This window comes from Nerophis ophidion, linkage group LG01 (genome assembly GCF_033978795.1).
Source record: "Nerophis ophidion isolate RoL-2023_Sa linkage group LG01, RoL_Noph_v1.0, whole genome shotgun sequence".
Lineage (NCBI taxonomy): Eukaryota > Metazoa > Chordata > Actinopteri > Syngnathiformes > Syngnathidae > Nerophis > Nerophis ophidion.
The window spans coordinates 15,651,035-15,663,646 of NC_084611.1; the positions used below are offsets into that span (position 1 = coordinate 15,651,035).

The 12,612-nt window shown below is 36.7% G+C and overlaps 1 protein-coding gene across 3 annotated transcripts in view; it reads right to left on the minus strand.

Annotated features, from left to right (window-relative positions):
* Positions 1 to 12,612, minus strand: part of LOC133550997 (tenascin-like) — a 274,146-nt gene continuing 261,534 nt past the window's right edge. For all 3 annotated transcript variants that reach the window (XM_061897231.1, XM_061897222.1, XM_061897238.1), the window contains 2 exons: positions 10,003 to 10,166; positions 1 to 5,359 (listed from right to left, as the gene is read on the minus strand). In XM_061897231.1, coding sequence (XP_061753215.1) covers positions 5,249 to 5,359; positions 10,003 to 10,166 — 275 coding nt within the window. In that variant the 3' untranslated portion in view covers positions 1 to 5,248. The remainder of the gene's footprint in view (positions 5,360 to 10,002; positions 10,167 to 12,612) is intronic.

Here is a 12,612-nt window from a genome sequence, read left to right on the forward strand (position 1 = left end):
TTTCAAACAAACAGTTTTATTGTAGTACAGTTCACAGAGAAACAGTTGTTATAAACAAACACATCCATAAGAACACAATTCATTCTTTTTGTTTCTGGGAACGGGGGGCTTAAAAACGACTCTTTTGGACCTGACTATGTTTTTACAATTTGAATAACACATTCTCTTGTTCCACATACATCTACCGTATTCACAAGAAGTATGACAAGAGCAAAGAACCGTCACGGCGATGAATGACGTACCTAAAAACAATAATAATAATAATAATAATAATAATAGTAGGTCCTGCCTTGGTTCCATCCAACACGTAATGAAAAGTTTGAGGGGCCCCCACAATGAATGCAATCCACTTCAACCGGTCTAAATACTTCCATATTAGGATTATTTTTTCATGGGGACGTCTATTCTATCACAGGTGGGCTCCTTGGAGGAACCAGGGAGGATAAAGTGACACAAGGACGAAGAAATTATTGTTTATTTATTTCAACTTGAGTCATCTTCTGCTTTTAGTACAATTGTGCTGACTCCGATGTATGTTGTACTGTTGGAGTGGTTGTAGACCAACATGATGACTCGGATGTATGTTGTTATGTAGGAGTGGTCACCATCACCTGGTTGTAGACCAAATTGATGAATCAGGTATGTTGTTCTGTAGGAGTGGTCACCGTCACCTTGTTCTTCCATGCAAGCACCTTTTACACCACTGACACTCAATAATCCGTCGCAACTATGAGATGACAAATTGAAATTTAAAATCGTGAGATGAGAAAGTTGATATTATGAGATAAGAAAGTTGAAATTATGAGATGATAAATTGAAATTCTGAGATAAGCAAGTTGAAATTCAGAGATTAGAATTTTTTATTATGAGATGAGAAATTGAAATTATGTGATGAGAAATTGAAACTATGCGATGAGAAATTGAAATTTTGAGATAAAGTTAGAAATATAACATCAAGTTGAAATTCTGAGATGAGAAATTTTAATTATGAGACGAGAAATTGAAATGATGAGATGAGAAAATTGAAATTATGAGATGAGAACATTTAAATTATGAGATGAGAAAGTTGAATTTATGAGATGGGGAATTGAAATTATGGGACAAGAAAGTTGAAATTATGAGAGGAGAAATGGAAATTATGAGATAACATTTTTTGGAAATTATGCGATAAGAAATTTAAATTATGAGGTGACAGAATTGTAATTGAGATGAGAAAGTTAAAATTCTGAGATGAGAAATTGAAATTATGCAATGAGAAATGGAAATTATGAGATAAAGTTAAAATTATGAGACGAAAAAGTTGAAATTCTGTGATGAGAAATTGAAATTATGCAATGAATAAAGGAAATTGAGATAAAATTGAAATTCTGAGATGAGAAATTTTAATTATGAGAAGAGAAATTTTAATTCTGAGAAGAGAAATTGAAATTATGCGATGAGAAATTGAAATTATGAGAGGAGAAAGTTGAATTTATAAGAGGAGAAAGTTGAAATTATGAGATGATGAATTGAAAATCCGAGATTAGAAAGTTGAAATTCAGAGATGATAATTTTTTATTATGAGATGAGAAATTGAAATCGTGTGATGAGAAATTGAAATTATGCGATGATAAAATTTAAATTTTGGAATAAAGTGAGAAATATGAGATCAAGTTGAAATTTTGGGATGAAAAATTTTAATTATGAGATGAGAAATTGAAATTATGTAATGAGAAAATTGAAATTATGAGATGAGAACATTTAAATTATGAGATGAGAAAGTTGAATTTATGAGATGGGGAATTGAAATTATGGGACAAGAAAGTTGAAATTATGAGAGGAGAAATGGAAATTATGAGATAAAATTTTTTGGAAATTATGCGATGAGAAATTGAAATTATGAGGTGACAGAATTGTAATTGAGATGAGAAAGTTAAAATTCTGAGATGAGAAATTGAAATTATGCAATGAGAAATGGAAATTATGAGATAAAGTTAAAATTATGAGATGAAAAAGTTGAAATTATGAAATGAGAAAGTTGAAATTATGAGATAAGGAATTGAAATTCTGTGATGAGAAATTGAAATTATGCAATGAATAAAGGAAATTATGAGATAAAATTGAAATTCTGAGATGAGAAATTTTAATTATGAGAAGAGAAATTGAAATTATGCGATGAGGAATTGAAATTATGAGAGGAGAAAGTTGAATTTATAAGAGGAGAAAGTTGAAATTATGAGATGATAAATTGAAATTCTGAGATAAGAAAGTTGAAATTCTGGGATGAGAAATTTTTATTATGAGATGAGAAATTGAAATTATGTGATGAGAAATTGAAATTATGCGATGAGAAATTGAAATGTTGAGATAAAGTGAGAAATATGAGATCAAGTTGAAATTCTGAGATGAGAAATTTTAATTTTGAGACGAGAAATTGAAATGATGAGATGAGAAAATTGAAATTATGAGATGAGAACATTTAAATTATGAGATGAGAAAGTTGAATTTAGGAGATGGGGAATTGAAATTATGGGGCAACAAAGTTGAAATTATGAGAGGAGAAATGGAAATGATGAGATAAAATTTTTTGGAAATTATGCGATGAAAAATTTAAATTATGAGGTGACAGAATTGTAATTGAGATGAGAAAGTTAAAATTCGGAGATGAGAAATTGAAATTATGCAATGAGAAATGGAAATTATGAGATAAAGTTAAAATTATGCAACGAAAAAGTTGAAATTATGAAATGAGAAAGTTGAAATTATGAGATAAGGAATTGAAATTCTGAGATGAGAAATTGAAATTATGCAATGAATAAAGGAAATTATGAGATAAAATTGAAATTCTGAGATGAGAAATTTTAATTATGAGAAGAGAAATTTTAATTATGAGAAGAGAAATTGAAATTTTGCGATGAGAAATTGAAATTATGAGAGGAGAAAGTTGAAATTATGTGATGATAATTGAAAATCTGAGATAAGCAAGTTGAAATTCAGAGATGAGAATTTTTTATTATGAGATGAGAAATTGAAATTATGTGATGAGAAATTGAGACTATGCGATGAGAAATTGAAATTTTGAGATAAAGTGAGAAATATGAGATCAAGTTGAAATTCTGAGATGAGAAATTTTAATTATGAGACGAGAAATTGAAATTATGAGATGAGAAAATTGAAATTATGAGATGAGAACATTTAAATTACGAGATGAGAAAGTTGAATTTATGAGATGGGGAATTGAAATTATGGGACAACAAAGTTGAAATTATGAGAAGAGAAATGGAAATTATGAGATAACATTTTTTGGAAATTATGCGATGAGAAATGTAAATTATGAGGTGACAGAATTGTAATTGAGATGAGAAAGTTAAAATTCTGAGATGAGAAATTGAAATTATGCAATAAGAAAAGGAAAATATGAAATACATTTGAAATTCTGAGATGAGAAATGGAAATTATGAGATAAAAAAAATTGAAATTATGCGATGAGAAATTGAAATGATGAGATGACAAAATTGAAATGATGAGATGACAACCTTTTAATTATGAGATGAGAAAGTTGAAATAATAAGATGAGGAATTGAAATTATGGAATAAGAAAGTTGAAATTCTGAGATGAGAAATTTAAATGATTAAATCTTAAATGTGTGCCACTGAGACTGGTGTAAAATATCTAATTTCCTTTTTTTATCTCCTCATGACTTAATTTTATAATTTCAATTTTTTATCCCCTAATTTGGATTTTTTATCCCTCCAAATCAACTTTTTGTCTCATAATTTCAATTTTTTAAAATCCCACAATTTAGACTTTTTTTCTCCTAATTTTGACTTTTCATCTCTCCATTTCAATTTTTTGTCATAATTTAGACATTTATCTCATGATTTTGATTTTTTTTCACCTCATTTATCTCACCATTTTGACTTTTTATCCAAATTTTGACCTTTTATATCAGTTTCAACTTTTTGTCTCATAATCACGACTTTTTATCTCATAATTTAGATTCATCTCTCCATTTCATCTTTTTATCTCATAAATTTAGATTTTTTTAATCTCCTAAATTGGATTTTTTTTGTATCTCATAATTTAGACTTTTATCTCGTAATTTCAAATTTTCATCTCTTTATTTAAATTTTGTATCTCATAATTTATCCATCCATCCATCCATCTTCTTCCGCTTATCCGAGGTCGGGTCGCGGGGGCAACAGCCTAAGCAGAGAAACCCAGACTTCCCTCTCCCCAGCCACTTCATCTAGCTCTTCCCGGGGGATCCCGTTAGTCTTCCCAACGTGTCCTGGGTCTTCCCCTCCTATCTCATAATTTTTTGATTTTTTATCTCAGAATTTTGACTTATCTCAATTTAAACCTTTTATCTCACAGTTTTAGCTTTTTGTCTCATCACTTCTACTTTTCATCTCATAATTTCGATTAATTAATCTCACAATTTCTACTTTCCTCTCATAATTTCGATTAATTAATCTCACAATTTCTACTTTTCTATCTCATAATGTCGACTTTTTATCTCATAGTTTTAACTTTTTACCTCATAATTCTGAGTTTTTGTCTCTTATATACGATTTTTTTATCCCTCAATCTTAATTGTTTTATCTTACTTTCAACTTTTTATCTCACAATTATGAATTTTCATCTCATAATTCCGACTTTTTACCTCACAATTGTGACTTTGTATGTCATAAATGGGACTTTCTATCTCATAATTTTGAGTATTTATTTTTTAGTGTCAGAAAAGGGCTTGCGTAGATGTCCCGCGTGACGTGAGGGACAGGAAGTGTTCATGGCGTCAGTCCACTCTCGTTAGGATCATGGCTACCATAACCTATGGTGTGTATACAGTACATATGGTGTACACGGTACATACTGTACATACCGTAAGTACGGTACATGCAGTACATACAGTGCGTGGTTTTTACACGCCTATTGACCACTCCTTTCCACAAACACCCGACCGAGGTGTCTGGGCTGTAGCGATGGCTGACATCATGCACACGGGCCTCCTGGCACACAGCGGATAGTCCTGACATTGTTCTGCTGTCTTTGGCGTGTGACGTGTAAAAAGATGTCCGCTCAGCACGAGGCAGCCTGTGAAGAACAGGAAGATGGAGCTCGGTCCGCATGGAGGCAGCTGGGGGTTGAGGGGGTGGGGGGGGGGGGTTCTCGGTGGCTTTGGTCGCTGCGCGGGAGGTCAGGGGGTCAAGAGCTGGGTGGAGGTGCCGGGCAGTCCGGATGTCGGGGCCGAGGTGGGCGTGGCGCCTAGGAGCGTTTCCTGCGCCCCTCCAGGTTTCTGAAGTTGGATGGACGGATCTTCATCTCGGCAAACTCGATGGAGTGCTCGTGTCCCTTCCAGTGGAACCAGTTCACTCCCTGAGGAGGCAAACAAAGACCCTCAATTCTGGACTATAAGTCGCCAATTTGAACCAAGCGGCTCATTTATGGATTTTTTTTGTACGTATTTCCTTGGGGCGCTAACTAATTTAAAACCTCTTCTCACTCCTGCGCTTACCAAAGAAAGGCATGCGGTAAAAGTAAGCATGCGCTAATTATTTTAAAACCTCTTCTCACTCCGGCACTTACCAAAGGCATGCAGTAAAAATTTGAGTGTGATGTAAGCTGGGAGCTTAAATCCTACTGAATAGATCTTAATCTTCTTCCCTTTATGCGATTTCAAATTACCGGTATTGAAATCAGCCTCCACCATTTTGAAAATGATGACAGGGGAAGTGTCACTCGTGACTTTACGAGTTTGACCAGGCGGTAATACTAAGTATGCGCTAATTATTTTGCAAAGCGAGTTCGACCCGGCAGTAATTCAAGGCAGGCGCATACTATATACCCTGCGGCAATTCAAGGAAATACGATATATCCATCCATCCATCCATTTCCTACCGCTTATTCCCTTTCGGGGTCGCGGGGGGCGCTGGCGCCTATCTCAGCTACAATCGGGCGGAAGGCGGGGTACACCTTGGACAAGTCGCCACCTCATCGCAGGGCCAACACAGATAGACAGACAACATTCACACTCACATTCACACACTAGGGCCAATTTAGTGTTGCCAATCAACCTATCCCCAGGTGCATGTCTTTGGAAGTGGGAGGAAGCCGGAGTACCCGGAGGGAACCCACGCATTCACGGGGAGAACATGCAAACTCCACACAGAAAGATCCTCAGCCTGGATTTGAACCCAGGACTGCAGGACCTTCGTATTGTGAGGCAGACGCACTAACCCCTCTGCCAAAAAAACAAGCAAATACACAGAGAAAATGTTCGGCTCTGTCGCCATCTTATGGACGAGTTCGCTCACAGCAGGTGTCCTCCTTCCGTTTACATGTAGTTTTTGTACTTTTCCAATCAGAGTGCCGTCTTCGAGCCATCCATAGCGTTTCTACTCGTATGGATTCTCCATGTCTCGTGCCGAGCAACATTTGTAAGTTTTACAATACAACTACAACAATTCTTACTCACTAAAGCGGCCCATGTGTGATGTCCGTAGGAGTGTTTTCATGCATGTGTGTACTTGCTATCAGAATGTTAATATGCTAACACGTGTCTGTGTTAGTGTTATTAACTTACAACCGCATTCTTTCTGTATGGTTTCACTTTCAAAAAATCCCTCAGTGAATTCACCAAAACGTCATCGTGGAGTTAGCTTGTTGGTCCATGACAATGACTTCCGTTTTGTTTGATCGGCCGTTTTACTGCCTTGTTACACACACTGTACGGAAACAATTAAGTGATGTAATTCAGTGGTTCTCAAATGGGGGTACGCGTACCCCTGGGGGTACTTGAAGGTATGCCAAGGCGTACGTGAGATTTTTCAAAAATATTCTAAAAATAGCAACAATTCAAAAATCCTTTATAAATATTTTTATTGAATAATACTTCAACAAAATATGAATGTAAGTTCATAAACTGAGAAAAGAAATGCCACAATGCAATATTCATTGTTGACAGCTAGATTTTTGTGGACATGTTCCATAAATATTGATGTTAAAGATTTCTTTTTTTTTGTGATGAAAAGTTTGGAATTAAGTTGATGAATTCAGATGGATCTCTATTACGATCCCCACTTTAAGTTGATGATTACTTCTATGTGTAGAAATCTGTATCTATAATTGATTCACTTGTTTATTTTTCAACAAGTTTTTGGTTATTTTTTATATCTTTTTTTCCAAACAGTTCAAGAAAGACCACTACAAATGAGCAATATTTTGCTCTGTTATACAATTTAATGAATCAGAAGTACAAGTACAAGTACAACCCATTTAAACTGATGACATAGTGCTGTATTTTACTTCTTTATCTCTTTTTTTCAACCAAAAATGTTTTGCTCTGATTAGGTGGTACTTGAATTAAAACATTTTTTCACAGGGGGTACATCACTGAAAAAAGGTTGAGAACCACTGATGTAAATAAACAATATTTCTGTCTTAAAGGCCTACTGAAACCCACTACTACCCACCACGCAACATCTGATAGTTTATATATCAATGATGAAATATCAACATTGCAACACATGCCAATACGGACTTTTCAGTTTACTAAATTGCAATTTTTAATTTCCCGCGAGTTTCTTGTTGAAAACGTCACGGAATGATGACGCGTACGCGTGACGTCAGGGACTGTAAGGAAATATTAGCGCTGCACCACTAGCGGCTATAAGTCGTTTGCTTTAATCGCATAATTACACAGTATTTTGGACATCTGTATTGCTGAATATTTTGCTATTTGTTCAATCAATAATGTAGACTACAAAGAACAATGCTGTTGGTGGAAAGCGGTGGATTGCAGCTGTCTTTAGCACCGAGACACAGCCGGTGTTTCTTTGTTTGTTGTGAAACTTTAACACAGAGCGGTCAAGCGAACATGTTTTCTCTACGTCAACCAGCATGTTTTTGGATGGGAAAATTGTGATATATATCTTACCGGAGACATCATTGGATTATTCGCTGCAGCAGCTGTCAAAAAAAGGCAGCTGTGAGCTTGGCTCCTCGGCTTCTCTCTGAGACACTGCGTGTTCACCGCAGTCATCCGACCTCTAGGTATGTCTTTACAATCTCACTAAAACACTATTAAAACAATAAGCAGATAAGGAATCTTCCAGAATTATCCTAGTAAATCTGTCTAATTACATCTGAAACGCTCACACTGCCGCCGCCTGGAGCCGTTGCTTTTTTTTTTTCTTCTAGTCCTTCACTATCAATATCCTAATTCACAAATCTTTCATCCTCGCTCAAATTAATGGGGAAATTGTCGCTTTCTCGGTCCGAATTGCTCTTACCGCTGGTGGCTCACATTATAAACAATGTGAGGATGTGTGGAGCCCTGCAACTCCGGTAAAGGCAAGGCTTTTTCATTAGCGACCAAAAGTTGCGAACTTTATCGTGGATGTTCTCTACTAAATCCTTTCAGCAAAAATATGGGAATATCGTGAAATGATCAAGTATGACACATAGAATGGACCTGCTATTCACTTTTAAATAAGAAAATCTAATTTCAGTAGGCCTTAGATATCTAATTTCACAACCTATATATCTGCGGCTTATAGTCCGGTGTTGCTAATGTATGGAAACATATTTTTTTTCTTGTAAAATTTAGTGGGTGTGGCTTATTTACCGATGCGCTCTATCGTCGGCAAAATATGGGTCTTCCAGGTGATACAACAGCTCACTGTCAAATGTTCCATGAATACTAAATAAACATGCTTTACCTATTTGGGTCCCATATCAACCTTAAGAAAGTCAATGACTTCACTATAAAATTGGGTGACGTTGTTATCACCAGGAAAGATGAGATCACCTACCTAGGTTCCATTCTAGAGGCTAATCTTTCCTGTGATAAAATGGCAACCAAGGTAATCAAAAAGGTCAACCAAAGAACGAGATTCCTCTACAGAATCTCCTCTCTGGTCAACAAAAGCACCTTGAAGATTCTAGCGGGAACTCTTGTTCAACCCTTTTTCGATTACGCTTGCACCCCAGCACCTCCAAAACCCTCAAATCCAGACTCCAAACATCCCAGAATAAGCTAGTCTGGTTACTTTTAGACCTCCCCCCCAGATCACACCTCAATCCAACCCACTTCTCCAAAGTGGGCTGGCTCAGGGTGGAGGACAGAGTAAAACAACTTGCACTGAGCCTAGTCTATAAAATCCGCTACACCTCCCTGATACCGAAGTACATGTCAAACTACTTCCTTAACGTAAATGACCGCCATAACCACAACACCAGGGGGAGCTCCACAAACCACGTTAAACCCAGATTCCGATCTAACAAAGGTCTTCACTCATTCTCTTTCTATGCCACATCAATGTGGAATGCACTCCCAACAGGTATAAAAGTAAGTGCATCTCTATATTTCTTCAAAACTGCTCTAAAACAACACCTCCAGGCAACTTCAACACTTTACTAATACCCTCCTCCATTCACATCCCATCTCCCCGGATTATAAACAACCTAATGTAAATAATCAAATGTACTTCTAATGTATATACTTGTTCTTATGCTATCTGAACTCGCTATGTTCTCTGCTGGCTGTACATATCCTACTAAGTCACACCTACACTGTTTCAATGTCCATTTCTCTGTTGATGCAATTGTTGATGACTAAAGTACTGATATCAACCAAAGCTCCTCATCCCACCCCCCCGGATCATAAATAATGTAAATAATTCATTGCACATACAATGATGATTAACCTGTGTGATGACTGTATTATGTTGATAGTATATATTTGTACCATAAATTGATTAACGTGACCCCGACTTAAACAAGTTGAAAAACTTATTCGGGTTACCATTTAGTGGTCAATTGTACGGAATATGTACTGAACTGTGCAATCTACTAATAAAAGTATCAATCAATCAATGAAGTACAAAAACACAGAGTACTGGTATCATCCACGTAGGACGATCGTAAAGTCAGAATATCGCACGCACATGCAAACATCCCCGATCAAAGTCTTACGATTGATCCAACAACATCCGGTGATGAGGATACCAAAGACCTACCTTGCTGTGACTGTTGTCTCCGTATCGCCCCATGAGGTTGACTCGGTGACAGTTTTTGTACCAGAAGGCGCCCTTGTACGACAGCGCGCAGTTGGTGACGGCGATGTCGTTGTCGTGGTCGTACGTGGAGAACGGCCGACCGTGGTGGTACGTCATGGAGTCCCCTTCCAAGACAAGATCAGGGATCAGTTTCTGACAAGTTAACAATAAATGTCGTCTCATTCAGCAGTCGACCAATTATCGTCCGGCCGTTTTGAACTACTTCCATGGTCAAAAGTGATGGACATAATGTCATGGTTTGTCTTGAGTTTCCAATAATTTCTACAACTCTTCTTTTTTGACATCATTTGGACAAAGATAAGACCTCCTGGAGGAAAGTTCTGTGGTCAGATGAAACAAAAATGGAGCTGTTTGGCCACAATAGCAGCAATATGTTTGGAGGAGAAAAGGTGAGGTCTTTAATCCCAGGAACACTACACCTACTGTGGAGCATGGTGGTGGTAGTATTAAGCTCTGGGCCTGTTTTGCTGCCAATGGAACTGGTGCTTTACAGAGAGTAAACGGGGCAATGAAAAAGGAGGATTACCTCCAAATTCTTCAAGACAACCTAAAATCATCAACCCGGAGGTTGGGTCTTGGGCGCAGTTGGGTGTTCCAACAGGACAATGACCCCAACACACATGTCAAAAGTGGTAAAGGAATGGCTAAATCAAGCTAGAATGAATGTTTTGGAATGGCCTTCCCAAAGCCCTGACTTGAACGTGTGGACAATGCTGAAGAAACAAGTCCATGTCAGAAAACCAACACATTTAGCTGGACTGCACCAATTTTGTCAAGAGGAGTGGTCGAAAATTCAACCAGAAGCTTGTGGATGGCTACCAAAAGTGCCGTATTGCATTTGAATTGGGATTTCCTGGAACTTTGGGAATTTCTGAAAAACCAGGAGTTTTTACGAAACATTAAAAAACATTTGATGTCCCAACTCAGAGGAAGGTTTTGATGTTGGAACGGTTGGAATTGGTTGAAAAATGTGGACTGTGAAAACTTGAAATGTGAGAAATTTGTGAATTTCCTGGAAATTTGTGAATTCCTGGAAAACCAGGAATTTGTACAAAACACAAACAAACCTTTGCTGTCCCAACTCAGAGGAGGGTTTTCCGAGTTGGATTTTGTTAAAAAATGTGGACTGTGAAAAGATTAGAACAATAAGTGAAAAGAGGGTATTGGAAAGCCGGGAATTCTGGGAATTCCTGGAATTATTTTGAACTTGGAAAATGGTAGTTTCATTGTCCAAGCTGAGTGATACGTGTTGAAAGTGGAACGTTCCAATGGGGTGGGCAATGTGGCATTTGCAGAAGTTTGTATATTGCCCATTCATTGTCAATGGGGGGAGACATTACGGGAAAATTGGGAATTTGAGGAAATGAAAAGTATGTTTTTGCCTTCGATATCCAGAGTTAGTAGTATTTGTGAACGGTTGAAAGTTTCGAATAAGGTAAAAAATGGTGCAAAAATGTGCAAAATTTGGGCATTGTAGAAGCTTAAACTATATATTAATTTTAATGGTAATTTCCTGGAAATTTGGGAATTTCTGAAAAACTGGGAATTTGTACTGTATGAAACGAAAACCAACATTTGATGTGTCAACTCAGAGGAAGGTTTTGCTGGTGGAATGGTTGGAATTGGTTGAAAAATGTGGATTGTAAAAACTTTTGAACAAAAGGTAGGTTATTAGAAAGCTGAAAATTCCTGGATTTTTTTTTTTAATTGGAAAATGTTTTTTTGTAAGTGGAACGTTCCAATGGGGTGAGAAATGTGGCATATGCAGATATTTATATATTGCCCATTCATTGTCAATGGGGATACATTCCTGGAAATTCCGGGAAAGCCGGGACTTTGGGGAAATGTAAAATATATTTTTGCCTTAAATATTCAGCGTGACAAGTGTGTGTGGATGGTTAAAAGTTTCGAATTGGCTAAAAATGTGGCCCTGTAGAACCTTAAAATGTCCATTAATTTGAATTGGGAATTTCCTGGAATTTGGGAAAAACTGGGAATTTGTACGAAAAACAAATACATTTTAATGTCCCAACTCAAAGGAAGGTTTTGATGGTGCAACGGTTGGAATTGTTTGAAAAATGTGGACTGTAAAAACTTTAGAACAAAAGGTGAAAATATGGTATTGGAAAGCCGGGAATTCCTGGAATTTGTTTTTACTTGAAAAATGGTAGTTTGGTTGTCCAAGGTGAGTGGAATGTGTTGAAAGTGGAATGTTCCAATGGGGTGAGAAATGTGGCATATGCAGAAGTTTATATATTGCCCTTTCATTGTCAATGGGGATACATTCCTGGAAATTCCTGGAAAACCGGGAATTTGGGGAAATGGAAAATATGTTTCTGCTTTAGATATCCAGGGTGAGAAGTGTGTGTGTACGGTTAACATTTTCGAATCGGGTAAAAATGTTTTAAAATGTGGCCTTGTAGGACCTTAAAATGTCCATTTATTTGAATTGGGAATTTCCTGGAATATTGGAAAAACTGGGAATTTGTACAAAAAACAAATACATTTTGATGTCCCAACTCAAAGGAAAGTTTTGTTGGTAGAATGGTT